The 25,055-nt window shown below is 43.5% G+C and overlaps 1 protein-coding gene across 1 annotated transcript; it reads left to right on the forward strand.

Annotated features, from left to right (window-relative positions):
- Window positions 1–5,948: 5,948 nt before the first annotated feature.
- Window positions 5,949–24,564, forward strand: LOC120845324. The gene is made up of 4 exons (XM_040217165.2): window positions 5,949–6,015; window positions 8,330–8,710; window positions 18,559–18,909; window positions 24,274–24,564. Exons 1-4 carry the CDS (start codon window positions 5,949–5,951, stop codon window positions 24,366–24,368), a joined length of 894 nt encoding a protein of 297 aa, XP_040073099.1. The 3' UTR covers window positions 24,369–24,564.
- The last annotated feature ends 491 nt before the right edge of the window (window positions 24,565–25,055 follow it).

Below are 25,055 nucleotides of genomic sequence, written 5' to 3' on the forward strand. Positions count from 1 at the left end.
TCTTTACTTTTGAATTTCTTTACTATTAAATAGTGTTCCGTAACGCCAGGCTCGACTCACTCTCAATTCCTACCGCCTCTCAGGAAGTCCATCGCCTAGGTGTGGCCTTAGCATCTGGACAGCGGTCCAATTCAAATTACAAGTTTGTTTTTATGGGATCTTTTCCAACCGAACCTGTGACTAACTTGTGACAGGTTCAAGTCCTGTAGTGGATGCCAGTTTGTCACAGGTTCGGTTGGAAAAGATGCCATAAACAAACCAACTTGTAATCTGAATTGGACCGCTGTCCAGGTACTAGGGCCACACCTAGGTGATGGACTTCCTTAGAGGCGGTAGGAATTGAGAGTGACTTGTACCTGGCATTTCGAAACACTATTTATGAGTAATGAAATTCAAAATTAAAGAAAAGGTGCACAGGACGTACAAACGGTCGTAAAAAAATGAAAATAATAAAGGAAAAGAACATATCTTGCAAGCCTTCTGCTCTTCGTAACAGGGGCAAGAAAATCACAAAAGCTTCGAAAGCGTAACAAGGAGGGAACAGAAGCCAAATCAAAGACGCTATACATTTCGTATGAGGAAAGTCGAATCATGGTCCCAAGATGTCGGTGGTGGTCCCAGTCCCTTGCGGCACCAGTCGGAGTCGAGAGCTTGTGGTGGCTTGGGTGCTTATAGTGCCGAACAGCGCTCGCTCACAAGCACATGCACATCGTCGAAGTTTGCTCAGGGCCTACCAACCATCTTGACAAAGCCTTGTTCGGGGTTCGACCTCCCACACCACTGAAGCCTTGCTTGTTGTTCCAACCACTGAAGCCTAGCTCTATGCAGCTCCCGCCTTCCTTCTTTTTTTCTTTTTCTTCTCTTCCGAGCTCGTGTTTTCGGCACTTGTGCATCTTACTCAAAACGGAATCACACGAAGAAAAAAATCGTTCAATTCTGTGACAGCAACATGTAGGCCTATTTGTTGGTTGATTCTAATGTCAAATATCCATGATTGTCCACATTGGATATCATTTGCCTGTGGTGTGTTCTGCAGCCACAAATATCTGCCATGCCACCGCTACGCATTAGTGTTCAGTGGAGAAACCTGCTACGTGGCTTCAGAGCGTGCAGTCATTAATTTCAACACTAGGGAATATGACAGTGCTGTCTCATGCAAATGGACACCTCCGTTCCTACCCAAAAGCGTCCATAATGTGAGCTGTGCATAATAACAGGACAAAATGCAGGTATTTACCTGGTTGGTCCCCGAAAACGGTTTTTATATAGCAGAGTATCCATATTATTGAGACATGACTGTTTCCCCACCCTGCCCGAGTCCTACTAGAGCGACAAAGAGAAACACCTGACACTGATATGCCTCAAGACTGGATAATACGCCAAAAAACACAGACGAAATGAAAGAAGATCTGGGCAGGACACGTCTTAACTTTTAACTGAATAGTTTACTTTGGTAAAAAAAATATATCTACTGATAGGGAGTAACACATGCTGTGTGAACACTGTAAACCTGATTCGCATGGTGTGACTTTACTTGGGAGTTTGCTGTTGTGATGTCACTCATGCAGCGAAATATAGGCATGGGGGAAGCTGCAGTGCCTGACGTCACAGGTGTAAATTTGCAAGCGAAATTGCGCCATGTGAAGTGGGCTGATGCGTCGTCTGAACGCGCTCCCCCAGAAACGAGCGTCATTGGCTCTGCAGACCGTGGAATTCTTTGTCATGTATTAGTAATGAGGGTGGGCTCACATGAGTTGTTATTCTAGGATTTCATCAAGAAGGCATTGTGAATTTTCCTCTTTGTTTTTGTCTTGTAGCAGCCCATGACACTAGTCTTTTTCTAAGTTGGACTTGCACTCACAATGGACACAGTGAATTGCTAGGTGACCTTCTGGATAAAATACCAGGGTAACAACTCTTGTCTGAGGTGCACCCTTAGTGTCATTGTCTGACAGAATTTCACTCTCTGTGGAACTAGTGGCACTGGTTTCTGAGGAAGTGCATTTTGACCTTACAGTGTTCTGCCAGCAGGTGTCAGTTTTTATCTGTATAGATGCTTTTAGGGAGTCAGTTACTCGAGCTGCCACCAGTCGGCGGGCTTAACGGGCTGCCATAGCTGACCTTCATTTTGTCGCCGTTGCTTCGCATTGTGTGCTGCACCGGTCACCACCAGAGCTTTGTTTTCGTGTTCTTTTACGTTCCGCGTTGAAGTCGAGTGTTTTCTTTAGGTCTTTTTGATATTTCAGGCTTTCATTTATTCATTTGATACCTAAGTTTCAATATAGATGTATTTTCTTATTTATAGAATGGAATCGGACAGTGAATGGATCACGATACAAGATCATGGCCTAGGCTTCAGAGAACATGTAAGTTCATCACATTCTTTTGTTTTTGTCGCTAATAAAGGGCAGTCAACACCATTGCGACATATGAAAATATCAACTGACGCAGTGAGGCTATCTCCAGATGCCCGTCGTTGGTTTGGCACGCAAAACCCCCAAATTTTTGGCAGTGAGGCTATCGCAGTCGTGCTTCTCGGTGCATGTGCGCGCTTTTAGACATTGTTTCCGTAGATAAAAGCCGGACCGCATGTAAGCTCTTTAGCAAGCAAGACGAGAGACAACGACGAGTCAGCAACGAAAGTTTCTCACTGCCACCCGTCGCGGCGCTCGGCTTTTTGATTTCTAGAAAACCGCATGAAAGCGATTTGGGGAGCAGCGAGACAAGCGACTCGCTTCGCTTTCGCTCGATCAGTCGCGCGACGAGGCAAACCGCACGCAAGCGACCAAAACGACGAGCGACGTTTTCTAGAAATCCAAAAACCGAGCGATGCAACGGGCGACAGCGAGAAATCTTCGTCGCTGACTCTCATTGTTGTCGCCGTTGCTCGTCTCGCCGCTCGCTTGAGCACTTACATGCGGTTCGGCTTTTACTTACAGAAACAATGTCTAAAGTTCGCACATGCAGCAAGAAGCACGACTGCGATAGCCTTACAGCGTCAGTTGAAATTTTTATGTGTCGCAATGGTGTTGACTGCCCTTATTAACGATAAAAACAAAATGTGATGAACTTAATGGTCTCTGAAGCCTAGGCCATAATCTTGTATCGTCGATCCATTCGCTGTCCGATTCCATTCCATAAATAAGAAAATACAAGAGCGATGTTCAAATGTCGGTATCAAATGATTAAATGAAAGCCCGAAATATTGAAAGGACCTAAAGCAAACACACGATTTCAACGCAGAACGTAAAAGAACTCGAGAACAAAGCTCCGGTGGTGGCCGGTGCAGCACACAACGCGGAGAACTGCGAGAAACTGAAGGTCGGCTGTGGCGGCAGGGTCACGTGACGTCAAGGTGGCGGCGGCGCACCCATGAAATGTTGCCTGAAAGGGTCTATATGTATTTCTGTTTTTTTATACGAACCATTCAGTTGAAGGTTATGCAGTGTTCTGTCCAGATCTTCCTTTGTTGTGTCTGTGTTTTTTTGGCATATTATTCAGTGATGAATAGCCAACTTGCCATCTTAAGCCCCAAGACCGTGCAGCATGCATACCAAGATATCTTTTGGCAGGCTTGCAATAACTTGTGCTTTTTTCATGAGCCTCGAAAAATGGGAAGCCTGCCAAAGGTATCTTCGTGTGCATGCTGAATGTATTTAAGTCGTGTCGGGGTCGGTTGTTGTTCCTCTTGGTTGCTTTAGTGGGACTCTCATCCCATTTTACATTGAAAGTTTATAATACAATTTCACAAAAATATTGCTCACATTCATTGTATTTATTGATTCAATATAATCAAGTCAGACTGAATGTTTTTCTGATCTGATTTTCTTTTGTGTCGTTTTAATTTCTAGGGAATTTGGTTTTTTGTGGGTTTATAGCTTCAGGGCTGTCAGTGGAAGTTGAGACCACTTTATATTGCAACCTTAGAGGTAGCAAGGTGTAAAGTTGGGCGAGTTGATTGGTGGTCATATTGAATGGGTTAAAACAGCGCAAAAAAGATTGACGAGTAAAAGGAAAGACAGCGCTGTGTTTGTGATTAAACATGAGGAAGATGCAAAGAAAGGGGGGACGGACAACGAAGTTGTCCGTCTGTCCCCCCCTTTCTCTGTGTCTTCCTCGTGTTTAGTTACTGTTACCAACATGCTCGTTTTGTACGTAACTCTGTCTGTGTTTCCTTTTACTGGTCCTTCGTCTTTTTAGAGGTAGCTAGGTAACATAAATACCAAAAAGTACTTCTATGCATTTAAAGAAAAGCAGATAGAAAACATTGTCTTTACAGTGAAGTTGTACTTATGGCTTGGTTTTACTATCAAGAGAATCAAGAATTCCCTTGCGGCAATTCAAAGTCTGCTTTCAAACGATCTGAGCAACCTTCCACAGTACTGTATGTTATATGTGGTGTTCACATTGAGGTGCTCTAACTGGCTTTTATTTTGCATTTACTGACAGTAGTATTCTACAAATGGAAAGAAATCATGTTTGTCACTGTCAAGTTCTGTAGTTCCTGCGTTATGTATTCTCCTGCAGTATGAAAGACCCAGTGGGAGCGCCTGGCCGAGGCAGTGACTGGTGTGCTCTGGGAGATCCCAACCTACCCAAGGGGGAACTCACTTAGTGTTCAGCTAAAGTGCAATGCACACTTATCAGTTTTTGGGTTCACGGTGGAGAGCAGTTCATTCACATTATGTCACAGCCACTAATTCTGAAATGGCTGTCCGAGAGAAACTGGCCCGAGTCAAGGCAATTATTTTCACTTCTAAAGTGCATGGTCCATGCCATCCTTCTGATTAATAAATCCGCTCATCAAGACATTTTATTTTTCAAATATGAGACTCAGGTGCAACATTAATATTTGTGCCTGTTTTCAAATTTTACACCAGAAACAACTGATAACAAAAACAATAATGAGCATGCTTACTTCGAGCCTCCATGATCATATCTGTGGGCGCAATGCCGATAAAGCACGCTCTTAGTCTAAACCTAAATCAAAAACTGTCCGCAAGTTCAGGACCAGTTCAGCCCCGAGTGAGCGTCCTTTCCTCGAGGCAGAACAGAATCTCGTGGAGCGCACATAGCGCCCCCGACCACGGTCATCTCGGCCACGCGCTTTTAGTACGTCTTTTATATTGAAGGAGACTGAAGATACCACCAAGACCTTTTGGGTGGCCTTTCTGCTGTTATAATTTAATTAGGAGCATGATTTATAGTTCATGTGAAACATATTTACTAAACATGCATCACTGGTTATCTTGTTCCTTCTCCAGGTGCTGCTATCCAGCTCTACGTCACAGCCATGAAGTGGCCATGGGTGAACTGTGTACAACTGCTGTCATTAGTACTCGAATCGGCAGAGCCACCTACTAGCTCTGAAGCGCAGTTGCCAGGCACCAGATACTCGACCAGCAACCAACCTTTGTCGCTCTAGTGGGACACGAGAGCGACAAACAGAAACAAACGACAGCTACAAGCCTCCAACCCATTTAGCATGCCCGTGGTGGTACTTTTGGCAGGCGGCGTTTATTCGTTCGGTGCTCGTGAAATAAGCATGAGTGATTCTAAGTCTGCCAAAGATACCCTCGCGTGCATGATGCTTGTGTTTAAGCATAGCCTCCTTTATTCTACAAAGCCTGTCAAATCGGGAAAGACTCGGGTTTGAGACTTGTCGTCATTTGTTTCTGTTTGTCGCTGTAGTGGAACTCGGGCATAAGCTAGCACCATGTACTGAACATGAAATAAAAAACCACTGTACCAAACTTGACTTGATTTTGCAGCTTCATTTGCATGCCAACTGCACAATAAATACAGCAGCTCGCGCATGTTTTCAACTTTCATTTTATTGTTTAAGTATTCTGAGAAAATTACTTTAGCAGCTCCATTAATCGTGGGTCACTAAATCCGGAACAAGGTAGCAACCAGTTTTTTTCTGCACACAGCACCAAAAACTGGAGATGTTTGACTATATCATATACCACAAAAAACATCCTTTGAATGACAACATAGACTTCCTTGGGAGAAGTCTGTAAATTCCCCGTATAGCCAAGATTGAATGACCAGAGAACTCCCACCCTGGCCCACACTGCATTTACACCGTTTTGCCAAGCTTGACTGACCACTGAACTGCCAGTGTGGCCCAGGATGCATTTAGACCGTTTTGCCAGGCTTGGCTGACCACTGAACTGCCAGCCTGGCCCACGCTTGTTTTACACCGTTTAGCCAAGCTTGGCTGTACAAGGAACCCCCACTGAACTGCCGGGCCGGCTAGCCAGGCTGGGGCTAGCTTGCCCCTTGGAGCAAAACGGTGCTTGGGCCAGGGAAACTTTCCCCGGCTGCCCAAGCAGGCTCAAGCTTGAGCCGGTGAATTGTGCTGCTTGGGTACCTCGAAAACAATTGTTTTGAATAGAGCCCTGAACACATTTCAGGTGTTAGGCGAAGGAAATAGAACGAAGTGCCTCTTTATACGGTAATATCAGACTCCTTCAATAAAATACTGCTCACAAATTTTCCGCCAACACAGGGGGCCACAAACTACCACCCGCAGCGCCACAGTCTCGAAGGTGGCGTTTTTGTTTGGCCACCCCAGGTTCACTGAGCCACTCTAAATTCGCGATTACACTAGGTTTTCAGAAAACAGTTTATTCTGTACCGACATTTTTATACGCTAGAATTTCATTACGGTATGCAAGCACCGGTCACATATTATTCATCTCTAACAACAAAAACTAGGGATCAGATTTTTTTTTGCTTTGTTTTCACAACAAACGGCGTTTTTGCGAGCATAAAAGAGAGAGGAAAGGATTCGCAGTGCCTGAGCTTGATGGTATTGCTGCTGGTGCTAAAACATGACAGCGACAACGGTATAAAGAATTTATTGTTCGCAAAGATGTAAAAAAAAAAATACATTGGAGAGTTGTAGAAATGGAAGTTGAATTCTCTGTCTGAGTGGACACAGCGAAAGACGCTTGCAATAACGATAAACGCTGTCAGTGCGATGACGCGTCACCGCGGTCTATTTGCGTCTTGTTCGGAGTGGGTTTGAGATACCTGTACCACTTATCGATTGCCCGACTCCAAGTGGTGTAGGCTGAATTGGCGGTCTTTGCCAGCCTGTCGATGCTAGCAACGAGAGTGGTAGTGTATTAAGCTCTCACAGCGTTACGGAGATCATTCCTAACCAGTAGTGTAATGAAGGGCTCTGGCAGTAGGGAATAATTCGTCCCAGGCGTATAATGCAGTGTATTATTTTGCCCCAATCGAGCTACATCAGATTCGCGTGGTTCTGTTCCGGTGTTTCCAACAATTTCTTTTTTTTTTTCATGTTGGCGGGTGTTGATTTGGTGTATTTCCTGAATACGTTAGGATCATTTTGGTTTTATACTTCGCATAGAAAAAGCTTTGTTAATTTACCTGTTTCGTTCATCGAAAAACAAATCGAACAGCTCTCCTAGTGGTGATCGTATTTCAACAATCTTACAAATTACTAATTTGGCTCCTTTAGCTTGTTCTTATTTCTATTTAATCTTATCTCTTTGATGCTCAATGCCACAGTAACGGTTTTTACTTATAGTTTATTTAAATAAAACTCTAAGTTTGTGACGTCTCCCATATGCTTTGAACATCAGAATAGGATATATATCTGTCCGTTGGGACTATTGCATAATTTCATATCTACGCCAAGTTTAAATGACAGCGTAATAATAGGAAGGACGATTCTACTGTTTCTAGGCTTCAGCGGTTCCTTATAAGTTTTATTGAAAACAAAATACTAATTGAGACATGGTAAACTACAGTGTTCTGCAGCGACTGGATAGGGACAAATAAATTATAAAAAAAACATTTTTTTAATACTATATAGTGCAACTTTCACGCTAATCTTTTGTTTTGAATCTTGTATTGTGCCGAAACTGAGAAATTAACTATTTCTTATTATATCTGAAATACTTAAAAGTTAGCAATATTATGTACAAACTGATTCCTGTGGTTACAACCTCATTTAAAAAATAGCAATTTGAATTTTTTATGACTGTTGATCCGAGGAAAGTTCTATGGACACATTCCACTGTGTACTCCTGGAAAATATAGAGGCTTATTATAATTTGTCACACATATTCAAAACAATGAAAGTTTGAGATTTCCCATACAATTATGCTGTAATTCCAAAAAAACTATATCCAAGTTTTGTTTCGTGCTCTTTGTTTTTACTCTCGTAGCACCACCACACTGAAGAGAAAAGGTTGGCTAGTTTTAATTCAAAATGTCACACTAATAAAAAAATAAATATTTCGAAGAGCTGAGGCCATTCGTGTCTAGACAGAACGCTATTTGAACGCAGGTCCTGCGAGAAGCATCAGGATCACCAGACTGAGTGTGCCCACTTTCGTAAAGAACGGGACGGAGTCGGTCGTGTTGGACTGCGAGTACGAGCTCGACAGCGACCCCACCGATCGCCAGGGCCTCGTGGTCAAGTGGTTCCTGGACGACGACCCGGTTCCCCTGTACCAGTGGATTCCGGAGATCTCGGTGGGGCGTCACGTGGGGCCCAAACTTCGCAACAGACTTGACCTGTTCTTCAGCGTGCCTAATGGGACTGACCTAAACAAGTTCAGAGCACTTAAGATCATGCGACCTACGACGGAGTTGAGCGGAATATACACGTGCCAGGTGTCTTCTTTGGTAGGCCAGGAATCCCGCTCTGGCAACATGACCGTGTATGGTGAGTGCGTATTGCGTTAGACAATGCTTCCCTAGAATTTGCTATTAATCTTTTTTTTTTTTTATTTGGTTAGAAGTGTATTTTTAAGCACCCCCGACAATCTTGAACTATACTAGAGCAGGAACTTTTGCTTGTAAATTCCAATAATGTGAAATTTTTTTATACCATATAAGTTACCTAAAGATTTGAAATTTATTATTATCATTTGGACCAATGCCGCACTTTCGATCTGAGTGTAGGTATATCGTTGGTTCCCCTTGGCTTTCTGTGCGTCATAAACAATAAGTTCATATGAGCCGGCGAATGTTGTTTAATGGTTGGCACACTGTCATAATCACTGGTACTTTTTGTATCCTCAATAATGTTTATTAATTGGTACACAGCAAGTCTCAAGTATTTCGTAAAATTGTACCCATAAGACCTATGTCAGCTACTTCAAGAAGGCAGTACCTAGCCCACGTTTAGCAAAAATATCGATTATATATTTCAAAAGTTTAATTCTCTTACAGGAGGCTTTCCTCAGTACGGTAATGTACTTCAAATGCAAGACGGTTTAAGGTGTATCACGAGATATTTGCAGATAGAAAAAGAGAGTTCTTTTTATACTTTCGAGTAATTCTTCTATAGAATCGGACGCCCGCAAGCCCGACAAATACTATTCTTGCCTGAAATTAGTTTTTAGGGGCGAAGCTGCTTGGGGGGCTAGCCATGTCCGTACGTCCGTCCGATGTCCGGCGTCGGGTACTCGTGCTCTCGAGCACGTGAGGACGTGCTCCCGTGCTCGTGTAAAGCAAAAAGCAAAAAACAAAAAGCAAAAAAAAAAAACCGCATCTCCACGTGGTGAATTATGTTGATTGGGACGAAGCTCTAGTGGTGCTCGTCTGCGTAGACGGTGAGCCGCAGTATGCCGAGTGTTTCGTTCGTTTCCATCCATGTGAGAAAGAGAATGTGTGGTATGGAACGTGGTTATATACGCATTTGAGCATTTGGCCGCAGCGTGATATGGATGAAAACGAACGAAAGGCTAGGCATGCTGCGGCTCAGCGTCTACGCAGACAAGCACCACCAGAGCTTCGCCCCTATCAACATCAGTAACTACGTGGGGATGCGTTTTTTTTAATATGATATACCTATCAGCTACATGCCATTTGCAAAATATTTTTCTCTACCAACAGATTTTTTTTTAAAGTTTAGTTTGTTTTTGAGATATCGTGTATGCTTTCTTGCGATCAACTAAAAGCCGAGACACTCGCTCAAATACTTTAAAAGGGCAATGCTATAAGCCCCCCGACAAGCAGTACAACATGCTCCAGGCTGAGGCCGGAGAAAAAAATTGGGAGCTAATGATCGGCGCTAAGATGACAACAAAATATCAAAACGATTTATCACGCAAGGCAAAAGCTCCTCGGTGGCTGCATGGCTTCATCGGATATAGACCATGCACTTTGATTTTTCCTCACTTGGACCACAGCCAGATGTATGAGTACAAAATCTGTAATTTAGAATGCGCCTCCCGAAATTACTTGAGTGCTTCCGTGGCTAAAGCACAAACACTCGCAAAGTACCAACACTACCAACTCACGCGTGTAGCTTTTTTTTTTTAATTTCTCTGAAGGATACGGTACTCATGATTGTGTTCTTCTTGGGAGTATGCAGTTGTGTCAGTAAAAACGTCGATAGCTTCATTTACTTCAAGTTGGTGCACACAGTTGTTCAAATGATAAATGCACAAAAATAATATAGAATAATATTAACCCAAAAAACAAGAGCAAGACTGATCTAGCTCCCCAAACAATTTACTTTCTATACTAATTAACACCACCACCACTAATCCAATGACTACTGCCACTGCTACTAGCATGACTCTAAACTACTCACTATTGACTGCTACTATGATGTTACTACTATCACAACCAAACCCTACTAGTGTATACTACTAACTACCACTAACCACTAACGGCAATCAAGCTACTACTACTACTTTACTCCCAACCGCTGACGACAACAGCTACAAAATTCTGGCATTACTGACTGCTACTAAAATTCTTGTTATCTTTAAAGGGGTACTCAAGTAGATTTTCAGATCATCTATTTATGGAGATAACTCAATCTACAGGCTCAAAGAATTTAAAAAAAAATATGTTTATGGGCAGCGAATTTTTCTACCAAAACAATATTCAAAGATCCGGACGCGGAACTCATTTCTACGTCTTTGGGCAGAAACCAAAAGGCGCTGTCGGACGTCGCTTTTCAACAATAATTGTTGTATTATGTATTCTACACCTAAAGATTTCACGTTACTTAAAAAAAAATATATTACAACGCTTTTAAAACAGTTATAACAGTAACATTCAGAATCCCGACACAACTAGCTATTTTCATAGGTCAAATTTTATCTCGGTGGCCGGGAACCGAGGATCCCCCCTCCCCCCCCCCCCCCCCCCCCCACCAAAAAAAAAATTGTTATCCGCGTTATGTTGTTGCGCTTTGTTTACTAAGACATCTTGCCATCTAGAACTGCAAGGGCGTTTTTTTTTTATCAACTCAAGGTCTATCGCACCATTATGTTAACCAAAACAATGTGCGAAAAATCACTCAAGTGCCCCTTTAGGTCCGAACGCATCTGACGCCACGATCGGTTAAAATAAATCACGCCGCAAAAAAAAAAAAAAAAAAAAAAGAACTTCGTCACGACGTTTTTTGTCATTGGGGTCTATCACTGACTCCATCAAACAGGCATAAAATGAGCGCGAGATAGCAGCCCATTTACTCTGCGTGACTTGTTTAGTCGGTAGATAGCTCACAACGACGATGAGAGCTGTTTAGATGTACTCTCAGCGTTGCTTGACTAGTTTCATTAGTTCGTAGCATAGGCTGCGGTGGACTTAGAGAGAAGCGAAGTATAGAAGCTAAAATCACATCATTAACCTCCTCCTACTTCTTTCCCTAAGCCTCCTCCTTATTTATGTTTTGTAATGACTCTTCGTTTATTAGAAGAGGGACTTCACCCTCGAATCTACGTTGCCTAATGCCTCTAACGTATAGGCACTGTTCTAAAGGAAGAAGTCGATGAGGAGGAAGCTAGTTGTCCTTGAACCGCCTTTCCGCAAAACTATCACCATATTAAATCATTCATCCCTAGTCTCAGAGGTTTATCGGTGACATCTGGTTTGCGCGGAGGGAGACGTTCGTGGGCGCCGGTTCCGCTGGTGCCTAAGCGGGTGGTATTGCCGCTAAAGGAACACTAACATCTTGTTCTGGATTGTTCTTAGGTAGGTTTCTCGATCCCCAGGGTTCTGAAAGATGATCACAAAATGTCTGTAGCGGTACCTTAATAACTCGCAGTCCCCAGGATACGGTGGCAGATATGAGACTAGTTAAACAGGTGTCTATAAAATTATGTCGGCTACATCGGAAAGGCGGTTCAAAGGACGTTTTATAAATGCTTTGCCGTCAACATCTTCGGACGTCCTACTCTGCGACAAGTATTTTGACGGTTGCAAACGACTTGGGTGCCACGATTGAAAGGAGCTCATAGGAGGGACGCTTAAATATACGACTAACCTAAAAGCCCGCGTTTGGTAGCATTGGAGCAACTGGGTCCTGGCCTACTCATTCCAATGTTCGGGTTCACCAAACGCATGCGGAGGTCAAGTTCGTCTGCTCCTTGCGCAGGGGGTAGCGGTGACGTCAGAACGCCGAACTCTGATTGGCTGATCGAGCCCCCCTACCTGAGCGTCGTCTGCTCCTTTGCAACGTCGTCTGCTCGCAACGTCGTCTGCCCGCAACGTCGTCTGCGTCTGTCTTACGTTTCCTGCGACTTTCGGAAGTGCAGAGGCCAGATTCACGAAACGATCTTACGCCAAAAATGTGCGTAAGACAAAACTTAAGAACAAATTCGTATTCACGAAACGAAATTTTCGTAAGTTTTGCGCAGGTTACGGCGAAATCCTACGACAGCTCCGAAGCTGTCTTACGCACTTCTTACGATCAAGTCAGCATGGCCGACAGCGTCGCGGTCGCGACGACCCACGGACGTTTATTTTTCTACGTGAGCTTCTCACGCGTCCTGACTTCAAGCAGCAAAAAAAAAGTAAAAATTACTTGAAACAGAGCACGACGAACAAGAACGCTGGATCCACAGACACCGGGGAAAAGCTCCAACGGCAACGATTCCACCGAACGCGACCAAACGAGCTGGGCAGTTAGGCCTAGCAGGCACTCCGCGACTCGGCGACCGTCTGCCCACGACCGGCTGACGTGCTGAATGGAATATGCCCGCGCGACCTTTGTGAACCCTTCCCGTGTTATACTTTGATCGCTGACCTCAATTTTAGATTAAGAGGTCAATTTCTTCCTCTTGTTATCTCCTTCTTTCCCGAGGCAACGGTGACTCTCGCCGGTGAAAAAGCGGCGAATCTCCGACAGACGCAGGAAAGGTAAAGCAGCCATCGCTAGACGTAAAGCAGACGACGTTAACTGCGCCAACCCGCCGGCGCCGTTAAAGAGTGAGGGGTCTCGCCGCACACGAATGAAGGTAAAAAGTATTTGGGAGGGAACTTGCGGACACTAAGCAAACAAACCTCGGCGCCCCGGGACACCTCGCCAGTGAGTCCTTTGACTTCCCTCCTTGATGCGCGTCTGCTAGTTGTTAGACGAAAACAACGTACCGCTCGAGTTATTTCGTCTGCCCTCGCTTAAAGGCGAAGTCGAGTTCGCTCCGAAAGTCGCAGGAAAGGTAAGACAGACGCAGACGATGTTGCGAGCAGACGACGTTGCAAAGGAGCAGACGACGCTCAATAGGGGGTCGCGATCAGCCAATCAGGCCTCGGCGTTCTGGCGTCACCGCTACTTCCTTTCTCATGCGCAGAAGACGAAAATGAGCCCACTTGCGAGGCGTATTGGAGTACGGCACCTGGAATTCATCCCAGAAGATAATAGTGTCCTTGTTATTACCTAGGCAACGGATAGCGGTGGTTTTCATGAAAAAAAACGCAAAGAAAGGTTACTTAATTTTAACCCTGTAATGCCCCAAGTATCAGGTGTGATACGCTACGTAAGGCAGCCTTTTAGAGCTCAACACGCCAGCATATATCACGCTACATCCCCGAAAATATTTTTTCGATTTCGAAAGTTCGCCTAACCGCCGCTTGGGGGATCGACGCATTTTGAAAATGGAGCCTGGTCAACCAAGCACGTCGAGTATTCTGGCTCGCACTTTTTGCAGACCTCAAACAGAACGTCTGGGTACGTTTTTGTACCTGCTATGCTACAGAATGCGCCTGGTAAATATTGTACTTTGCCTAGCATAGTGTTTTAACTTCAGCCAATGTGTTTTGCCGTCGTTCACGAGTGGTAGCAAATCTCCGTATCACGTACGATACTCTGGGCATTTAGTGTAACTAAAATGCTTTGTAGCACGTGTGATACAGTAATGTACAAAAACAGGCGTTCCTATAGTTATTATAGTCTAACTAAATTTTTCATTGTATTATCAGCCAAGACAACAGCCAGGAACATCTTGAAATGCCTCGTTAATGGCGAGGTCATTGATGTCGATGATAGCAGCGGTGATAAATTTATCGACGAGGTCTTGAGCATTCGTCATGCTCAGGAACTGGCGAACTCGAACGACCAGGACGCTGAAGTATCTGATCAAGATGAAGAACCTGAAGGTGACGGGGACTCTCTTGCTGCCCAGATGTCGACTCGAGACGACGGGAGTGTGAGGAAATTCCTGTACAACAACCGAGACCTTCCTTTCACTGAAGAGTTTACTGTGCCTGAAGACATGAACAGTCCCTTAGTGTACTTTAGTCAGTTCATTACGAGAGAGATGATGAAAATTGTTGCCGAACAAACGAACACGTACAGCCACCAGAAATGAGAGCTTCGATCACCGTCAGTAGGGAAAAACAGGAGCAAGTAATAGGCATGTAAGTCCACATTGGGCTGATGGATGCACCGTCAGTAAGATACTACTGGGAGTCAGAGTCAAGGTGCTGCAAAATTGCTGATGGCACGAGCCGCAACCGCTTTGAAGCCATCGTCAGAAATCTTCACTCCACCAAACATTTGGAAGCGACAGAAGAACTGAGGAAAGACAAAGCCTGGGAAATACGGCCATGGATTCAAGCAGTGAAAGAAGTTTCAGTACCATTGAACCTGGAGAATTTAATTCTGTCGATGAGATAATGATCAGTTTCACAGGGCGCACATCTGTAAAGCTATACATGCCAAAGGAGCCTGTGCCTTGGGGCACCAAGCTTTGGGGAAGGGCCAGAGCTTGTGGAATACTGTACTGTTTCAATGTGTACAAAGGAAAAAAGTGGCATAAAGAACACGTATCAACTTGGTGGGGACACCGTGGTGGACATGTGTGCATCCCTTCCAACTAGAAAAAAAAATGTCAAGACAGGCAAATAATATTTTTGCATCCATACCTCTTGCAGCTGCCTTGAGGACAAGAGGCATTGGGTTTGTGGGAACCCTTCGTCAAAACCGATTACGAGGCTGCCGATTGGCTTTTGAGAAAGAGGTGAAAACCACTGGCAGAGGTGCTCATGACGTTAGAGTGAACTCAGATGAAACTCCCTGCTTGGTGCGATGGTTCGATAACCGTACTATCACCCTTCCGTCAAACTGTGTTGGAGATGCGCCCATCAGATCTGTCAGACGGTATGACAAGACTTCAAAAACTCACATTCATGTGCCGTAACCGCGCATTGTAGCAACTTACAACTCGTATATGGGTTGTGTGGACTTGCATAACTACCTCGTCCAGATGTGCAAGTACAAAGTAAAATCCAGACGTTGGTACCTTTACGTTTTCTACCGTACGGTATGGCACACAACTCAAGAGGCATCACATGAAGCTGCGTAAGTTCCAAGCGGCGGTTGCTGATGCACATGTTAAATGCAACAAAGTCGCCAGAGGGCGTCTAGAGAACGGCACAACTCCCCCACAAAAGAAGACAAGACTCGTCCCTGCTCGGCAGGAATACGTTAGAAGAGACATTGTCGGCCAATTCCCTGGGTGGAAAGCAGCAAGGCAGTGCTGCAGGCACTGCAGTACATCAATCAACCATTTTTCATTCACCCGATGCACAAAGTGCTTGGTACACCTCTGCAACACGAAGGAAGGCAATCGTTTCAGCGCATACCACTGTTAGTGTAACTTCATGTTTTCAGCGTACTTAATGCGTACTGTATCATATATGATACATCACCAATTTGTATGATAATAAATACATTTCACAAAAAGAAACAAACATTGGAATGCATTATTTTACTCTCAGTCTATTAGGATTTTAAATCGCAGAATTTTATGCTTTCGAGAAATGTTGTTGGGCATTACAGTATTAAAGAGCCGTCTCTGTTGCGGTTGTTAACTGGTTCATAATTCTTACAGCAAGACTCTAGGTCCTCATTTCCACTTCCGGACAAGGCACGCGGGTCCCGCTAACAGTGTTTCAGAGTCACAGAGTGGGCGATACGTTGGACGATGTGTTGGTATCTCGTGTCGCTTATTTCGCCTGGCATTGTGCCTCTTCTCGGGTTAGGCCACTGCTAGGTTCCAGGATATCCGCAGGAGGCAGGAAAATGTTTTGCGCCTTCACCAACCAGTTAGTGTTTTGTTTCTTTCAGGGTTAGGGAAAAGGGGAAGCCAGTAGAGGTGTAGGCGAAGAGTGAAGGGCAAGTCGCTACTTGGCGATCTGATGGAGTGATAGTTAGCCAACTGATGGAGGTCCCAGGAATAATAGCATTTTCCTCATTTACACACTCCTTCGCAACAACTTTTCAAAATAAATACACAAATAAATAACACTGTTTGCCAGGAACAATGGATGACTGCTTCTTAAAAACAATAACTTGACAACCGTAAGCTGAAAATTATATACTGAGATTTCAGAGCCCCTGAGGAGCTGAACTCTTTCTAACTTGCAACCAGACGCGTCACTTAAGCAAAGCAGCCTTTTCGAAGTAGCAAATTAAAGGTACAGTTCATTATTATTTCTGAAATTACAAAGGGGAAGTGAATTATCCTGCTCATCGCATTTTCGGGAAGTAGGCTTCAGTTTTGTTTTTCAATATGTGACGTCCTTAAAATGCAGTCAAATATAAACTTTAAGGCCAGTTGAGAACATTTGCTCGATACCCTCACCAATTTACTAAGTACGTCCCTCACCAAAATTTTAATCAATAGTAAATAATTAAGCTATACATAATACTCGCGATAAATGTCAAACACTCGTAGAGGTATATCCGCTAGACAGGAGACGAGAAAAACGTGCATCATAGGAAGGATTCTTGGCTAATAATATGGCATCGCAATATGACTTGAACAACTCGACTAAAACTACTGATGTAGCTATGAACGGCGTGATATCATAAGTAAATGTTTAGTGTTCTATTGGGGACGATCGTTTACAGTCAGAACGTTTTTCTGGATTTTTGAATAAAAAAGACGCCTCTATCTACCTTAGTTTTTGCGCGTAACTTCGATATGTAACATATTTGAGACGCGGTAGCTCATTTACAAACAAGCCTCATTAGATATGACCCTTGAGCGTCATAAACCACCAACGTATTGAACTAATTGTAAATTTAAGTTGATTACTGTAGAATCTTGCTTGGGTATGCCAAAATCTCGCGTTGGTTATTTAACTTTTGGCGGTTGTTTGTTCAGTTTCTAATATTAGACCATTGTGCAGTAGCAACTGCTTTAATGATGGGCCAGAGGTATGAACACAATCGGTAGATGCGGGGGGGAGGGGGGGGGGCATTTTTATCCCCCCAGCTTTCAGGCCACTGTTAGGGACAGTGAGTATATACGTAAACATACTCTTGGTGGACTCCTTTCCACTAAGTGTTTTTCCACGAAATGGCTAACGCACGAATCATAAAACACCTAAAAATAAATAACTCTGGAGGCATGTTTCCTTGTAGTCAAAACGAAGAAGATGTTAAAGATCATGAGCCATTCCACTCTTTGAAGGTGGATGACCAGCGAGGTTGTTTAGAACATGACACAAACCCGCACCAAGGAGCCGGAAAAAACTATCGTCGGTGACAGGTCAAGAAGGAAGTGGAAGCTCTTTCTACACCTGTCCACTCTAGTGGAACGAACGGTGGAGAGGGGGTGACCTCCTTTGCACCGTTCGCTCGGCAGAAGTGGAAAGGGGTGGGAGGAGCTTCCACTTCGTTCTTGACCTGTCACCGACAATAGACACCCCCAAACGTTCCGCCACTCGGCGGAAAGTAGACAGGTGCAACGAGACTGCCATCCTGGGAGAGCCGAAGGACAGGAAAATAGGCACAAAAGCGCTTGGAACGACAATAAAGAGAGGGCGATGGCAGCGTAGACACGGGCGACGCGGGTCGCACAGCGGGATATATTTGAGGAAACTTCATTATCTACCTGAGAGTCTGGTGCTCTAGAAGATGGTTCCTATTGATAAATCATCTATTGAAAAAAAACTATTCTAAATTACCCAATGGAGCATGCCGGGAGTGGTGTTACATACGCCACACGTACCGGCGTCTGGAGCAGTAACTGTTCGAAAACAAAAGCCTAAAACAATTGCATCCCGCACGCGCGTTCGTCAACGTTTTGTTTTGGTTATTTCCTTTGGATGTTTCATACGGGGAAGGCCTGCGCGTGCGGTGGTGCGAGCGTATAGGGTTAGTCACTGCACACCAAAAGGTCACGGAACCCTAGTCATAAACAGCGTTGCTTTCAAAGAAAGGGAGTTCGTAACTTTTAGCCTAGTATATAGTAAAGCTCACGATTAAGCCCTCACTGATGTGGAAACTGTTTTAAGTTTTCTTCCGAACATGTGTTTCAGCTCCTCCTCAGAACGTAACGTTCAGCATCATAAGTCCCGAAGTAAACGAGACAGTCGGTGGCGTCGAGTGCACGGCACAGCATGCTGTCCCGGCTCCGGAGGTGACCTTCCGGATTCTCTGGAGCATCGGACTCGACAACCACACCACCCAGCTATCCCCCGTAGAGACGTACGTCAGCCCGTCTTCGGACGACGCCTTCTACGACGTCCGAGCAACTGCCCGTTTCGACATCCCGCGTCTACCTCCTCGCCAAGGATCGACGGAGTTCCAGTGCATCATCAGCGTTCCGGGGGCTTACAACCGGACGAGGACAATTAGCCGGAGGATCACGCGAAAGCAAGCCGACCCTGGTGAGGATTCGACTCCTGCCGCGTCGGAGGTTCGGGGAGTGTAGAGAACTCTCGACGTGGTGAGTACGAGAACCGGTCATGACGACTCGCTGCTTCGCTTTGAGCTTGCATGCGATTGCAACAATTCTGGGCAGTTAAACAGCAAAAAATAACATCATTACATCTTTCTGCTAAATACGCTTTGAATCATGGATGAAACCGTAATAGCTGCATTTATTGAAAAATACATACGGAACGAGAAAATTATGCTAAAGATGAGGAATAATCATTGTTATAATTTTTTTATTTGTTTATTTACGTATTTTGAAGAAACTGCCGGTCAAATTTTGAATGCCAACACATGGTCTAGTTAACACAACATAAAGTCAGTAAACCAAATCAACACGCCTAAACATTCAGTTTTACGATAACCAGTTCAGTTCTTTACGTCCATTCAAACGAAGAGAAGTATCAATTTCACTAAAACATGTAGCACAAGAGCAATAACCGTCACGCTGTAGGGCAGCTCGTTCCACTCTCCAAACAATACGCGGACATGTTTTTTTTAAATCTCTTTTCTTAAACGAAATTCACGAATCAGTTTTTTATACATCCTTCTTTTGTCACGGCTTACGTTAGACTCAAAATAGACATCAAGCTTTAAACGATTTTTTTTATGTATTATGCTATGTAAAAATGTTAGGCTATTTACTTTCCTTCAACATACAAATCATGCACTGGAGACGCAGCATACAAAGGTGAAAGACGATTCTTCGCTATAAAAATTAAAAGTGACACTATGCCAATTTTAACCCCCTCTAACTGACCTAAATAAGATTGTAAATTAGGGTCGCTAGGGTGTTCGCTTATTCTACCAAAGGACGGATTAGAGATTTGTACGCCTTTAGCCTAGTTTGAGGAGCACAGTCTTCGTAGCGACCACATGCTTTCTAGGCGCTTCGGCAATAACCTCGAGAATGTGAAAAGTCCAGCTTAAATTAGAGGTGATTGTAACACCTGTATCATTGTATTCATTGACAACTGCTATAATATTGGAGCTGATAATGTAGGGGAAAATGGTACTCTCTTCAGCGTTATTGTCATTTGCATGCATCTCTTAACCTTAAAGTCCATTTACCATGTTGACACCACAAAAATATTATTTGAAGGCTATCATCTAAACATTGTTGATAAAAAAAGCAATCTATTTTAGAAAACAGTGTACACCTATCTGCGAAAAATCGACATTGTATTGAGGGTTTACATACCATCAGATCATTAATAAAAAATGCAGTTGTCTGAATAAAGAACCCTGGTGCACTACAGATATATAAAAAAAAGGTAACTCAATAAATTCTTCTTTACCAGAGACACGAACCGTTCACGGTTGGTAAGGTAAGAGTCTAAGAGATCAGCAAGAAATCATTATCCAATGCCTGCTGCAGCTTGTGCATTAACTTGTGATCTAAAGCTCTGTTGAACGCCTTCGCTAAATCTAAGAAAAGAACATCAGCTTGACCATCTTTATTCATTACCGAGGCCAAATAATGGACCATTTGGATAACTTATGTTACTGTCGAGCACCCTCCTAACTGCCTTATAAACGTTCTTCTCGTGTAGCACAGCTCTTTATTGATAAATGATAGCGCAAGGCGCTCTGCCATATAAAGCAGGAAGTGAAACGTACTCTTTTACTTTGTTAATTTTTATATGCTTGCGACGCGTTACATTTTAGCCGATATAAGCTCTGTCTTTTTTTTTTCGGGGGGGGGGGGGGGGGAATTGTTTACTAACATAATCAAAGATTGGTTGGCATAAAATGGCTGAGTTCAGTGCGATTTAGATACTGGAAGGCAATGTCGTGAACAAATATTTTGACTAGAGTTTTGATTTCTTCCTCGGAATAAAACATACCGAAGCGGTTGGCCGCCTTGAATAGGAAGTCCGCAGTATGGTACCGCCCATTCATGCACCACATAATCTGAAACGAAGTACGGGATTGGTTTTTTGCAATTTGATGAGGCGAAAGGCGAGGCTACCTGCTGCACGCTCCGGCAAGGCACCTTTGAAAGTTTGGTATTTTCAAAGGCTACACACCTACTGCGTATTAAACACAAAGGAATAGCTAACCAGCATTAAACTGTAAAAATGGCAGGCCTTACTCTCCATTCGGTTGCATTATGAACACTCACCAATCAGAAAATACGCCTCATTTTGGTCTTTAATAACTAAAATCTCACTAAACATTTTAGGGCGCAGCTCTTAGGCGCCCTTTTCCGGAATGAGCGGCGTCGGCGTAACCGCTCGCGTTCATTATGGGAAGTCACAGTTTCCCCGCTAAATGTAGTGGGGAAATTGAAGTCACGTAACCTTGACACCAATTCAGTTTCCCGGCTAAATTTAGTGTGAGAATATTTGCTAAACTTTCACGCAGAATTTAGTGCAAAATTTTTCGCTAAATTTTCCTCCAAATTTAGCGGGAGCATTTTCGCTAAATTTCCTGCTAAGTTTAGCCCGAATAGTTCCCCGCTAAATTGAGCAGTGAAAGCGTTGGCAACATTTAGCGGGAAATTTACGAAAATTTCTCGCTAAACGCGAAGGAAGCAGGAGTGAAAAAGGTAAGGGTACGGAAGGAAAGGAGGGGCATACTCTCCCCTCCTCCTCCTCAAGAGCTGCGCTCTTATTTATCATTACAGAGAATTGTAAACGTCTTCCTTTTATTATTTTTACTGAAAACGAGGTCCCAGCATCCATCAGCTGCCGTCCATCCTTCTTCCCACATCTTGCGGTTTTTCGGGTTCACAGCAGCAATCAAACCAACTTTCAGCGCTTAAAGCTACTCTTACCTTGTTTCTGATGGTTAACGACTGGCATCGCCATGAAAACCTCAAAGTGTGGTGTGAATGACCGCCACTTGCCACCTTTTTTTAGGCCAAAACTTTTCAGTTTGAACAGCCTGATTTTTCTTACGTTACACTTAGCCGCTCTATTTGCAACCCTGCCGGCTCTCATTTAATCTCCTTACTTAGTTTCACATAGAGCTCACCAGGCAGCTTCAGATACTTAAGTACGTGGTAGCTCGGTGCGCGCATTAATGGGTGTGGAGCATTTGTTCTTAAAAAAATTCTGTTCGAAACATTTTTCTTTTTGCCTCCAAGAAAGGCTTTGTTTTATTGCAGTTATAATCAGTGTCAGCGTAAGGACCGCAGGACGTACTTTTAGTCCCACTTATCTTATTACTGCACTGCAGCAAATGACGAGGCACGCCTGAAACCAAATGACGAGGCAAAAATCATAAACATAAAGAAGCCCCTTAATGCGTGGAATGTAAAGATATTTGACAAAGATCTGCATGGTTGCCTATAACAATAAAGTTGTAAAAGAAAAGAACGACAGCCCATGGGCTTGAGGTCCAAGCCATTGAAAGTAACGACTTGTGGATGCTCAGGTAGAACACAAGCCAGTGTCCACACTGGGCCGATCCATGCCACGGCCAAACGACCTGCTTCCAAAGAAAAGAGATCGAGGCGTGGTCTACCTATGCGCGGAGTGTCATGTCTCCGACATCGGCAAAACGAAGATCTTTCCTGAGCGACTTCGTGAACAAATGAACGACGTGCGAATATTTGATCGTGAGCGCAGTGCCGTTGCCGAATACTGCGATGACCTTGGCTATCGAATTAACTTTGCGAACACGGGCGTGCTTGACGTGGATCCACAAATCCGGAAAATGCTTTCACTGGAGTCATGGCGCATTTAGCATACACCGGGCAACATGAATACGTGTTTGCGTGCCTTGCCAACCGTGTACACCCAGGGCCTACATCACCTGGCAAGCAAAGCTGCCAAATAAACACATGCGGAAAAGAAGAGAAAAAAGTATATCGATGAGCAAACTGGATTAAAAAAAAGAAAAAAAAAATCAGCTGCGTCTTAGTGATTTTGGACGCCCTTGATGAAGAAATTGGACGCGTTTCTAAATGCTGGGTTGTACTTTTTGAGGGCCCTTTGGCTGGAATTCATTCCTTTTAACTTCACTCCAGGCGCCTCTTACGCTGTCTGTCACTACACTACTGCAATAATGAACAGCTTGGGAAACCCATGATGTGGCGTATTTCGAGCGTCCTTAAGACGCGCCGTATTGAATGCTATTGAGCCATTCGCCGAAAAGAACGCCGAAGAGCGCATCACAAAACAAGAGTATGAACATTACAAAAAGGGTTCCGTGTTTTCGGTATTTATGTTTCTTCGAATTCGGGGGTTATTGATCGGTATTTATTTGATTTTACTTTGAATCGGTGTTTACCGGTGTCGCATTTGAAATCCGGAGGGAAATCGGTATGTATCGGGCTTGTTTTGTAAAGTGACTGTGTATTTATTAATAAAAATATATTGTAATATATAATATTAGATGTTTAATATTCCCTCCAATAATGGTGGTAAAGATGATAGAAGGGAATGGGGCAAGGATTGAGGTTCCGATAAAAAGGAACATTCACAAGGAGAGTTCAAGGTGACCGTGTTCTGGACCAAAGGATAAAAAAGAAAAAAAAAGTAGTATAGAAAATTGCTTCCTGTAAAGCTAGAAAATTTTTTTCTTCGTTTTTTTTTTTTTTTTTTAATACACGACGGCTTTAATCTTTAGCTTCGTATTTTTCACTAATTCCGAGAAAAACGCATCAGAGGTTGATTCTCGGCGGCTACCCGTAAATACCGAAACATGAAACCTTAACTATAACCCCCCCCCCCCCCCCCCCCGTCTCCCCTTCGTTTCTTTAAGCTGTCCCAGACTATAGTGAAAGCATTACTCTCCTGCCTTTGTCTTATTATTTTTTTTTTGTTGAAACGTTTTCAACCGTCGCTTGTGTTTTAAGGCACTTGTCGCAGGCCCTGCGTATCTGCAGGCTTCTATATTTTGTCTATTTGTGCTATCCGTAAATGCGAAACCCTTTTAGAGTGCTAGCAATATAGACAAAAGAGTGCATTTAATCTCACCATTTGTAATATTTTTATTGATTCTTTAGGCCATGCCTCATCGCCGTTTTCACAATGCAGAGATGTTGTAGAGTTGAACTGTTAAACTTCGTAGTAGAAACGCTAACGGTTTCATATCACTCTCAACCACCAGAAAGTTGAGCAGTATCTAATGCATTTTGACAGCTCCTTAAAAGTTTGTGAGTTTGTCGATCGAAATAACAAGGAACGCCTTCAGAATCCTGCATTACAAATGATTGATCCTGAATGAAGTTTTATAATGCTTGTTCGGCTATGTTTAGATTTTTTTACTTATATAGTGTATTTTCGTAATAGGTTACCGCAGTTTAACTGCTATTATTACTGTACCACATCGGTTAATATATACATATATTCTTTTTCTCGTTTCAGCAACATCAAGTTACAACGAAACGGTATCATTTCCCCTCCGGTATTTGATGCGTTGGATCCCCTGGCTTGCACTTTTGCATTGGAATATTTCCTGACACATTCAGCAACATCGGTGGGTCAGTAAAGTACCGCCTTCCTGAAGGAAGCTACTGGAATACATAAAAACCGAGGCAGTTATGTGTAAATTTTTTTCGCTTTCCGTTTTTTATTTCTTTTTGCAGCTTATAGACTCTGGCCAGAAAACCGAAAAAATAAAGATTTCTCGAATAAACATTTGATCGAAGTATGTCACTTCTGTATTTATACGTGATCAATTTTGTGTACTTAAAATTATATAAATAAGACATAAAAACGCTTAAAACGGTGTAAGAATTTACTTCAAAAACATTGTCTTGCATTGCTATTCACGGCGCTGAGTCCAGTAGATTTCACTTTAACCAGCAAATTGCTGGGAGTTTGCGCGACTTGCTTTGACCCAAAGGGGAACTACTATAATGTACACTACCACGAAGCAACCCTTTTCGACGGTTAAATATGTTTCAGCATTCTTTCGGCTGAACAGGTTATTTACCGTTGCAAAAGAAGTTCGATTTCAACGAATTCGAGGCCACGTACAGTAAGCACGTCAACTATAGATCAAATGTGACTTTCTTCCAAAAAGTGTTGAATTTGAGAGCGCATTAAAAGTTTCTTGTCAGTTTCTCTTATCCCAAAACCGGTCAATATCACGTGAGACTCGCGTTGTATTGCAAAGCGCATAGGACCACCTCCATAGTTTGTTA

The sequence above is a fragment of the Ixodes scapularis genome, unplaced genomic scaffold (assembly GCF_016920785.2).
Source record: "Ixodes scapularis isolate PalLabHiFi unplaced genomic scaffold, ASM1692078v2 PGA_scaffold0__279_contigs__length_252992795, whole genome shotgun sequence".
In the NCBI taxonomy this organism is placed as follows: Eukaryota; Metazoa; Arthropoda; class Arachnida; order Ixodida; family Ixodidae; genus Ixodes; species Ixodes scapularis.

What these genes read in the sequence shown, in the direction of transcription:
- LOC120845324 (XM_040217165.2), top strand. Translation starts at nt 5,949, where the DNA reads ATGTTTGACTATATCATATACCACAAAAAACATCCTTTGAATGACAAC. An exon ending in CATAGACTTCCTTGGGAGAA is followed by an intron (nt 6,016 to 8,329) that starts GTCTGTAAATTC and finishes ATTTGAACGCAG; the next exon opens with GTCCTGCGAGAAGCATCAGG. An exon ending in TGGCAACATGACCGTGTATG is followed by an intron (nt 8,711 to 18,558) that starts GTGAGTGCGTAT and finishes CATGTGTTTCAG; the next exon opens with CTCCTCCTCAGAACGTAACG.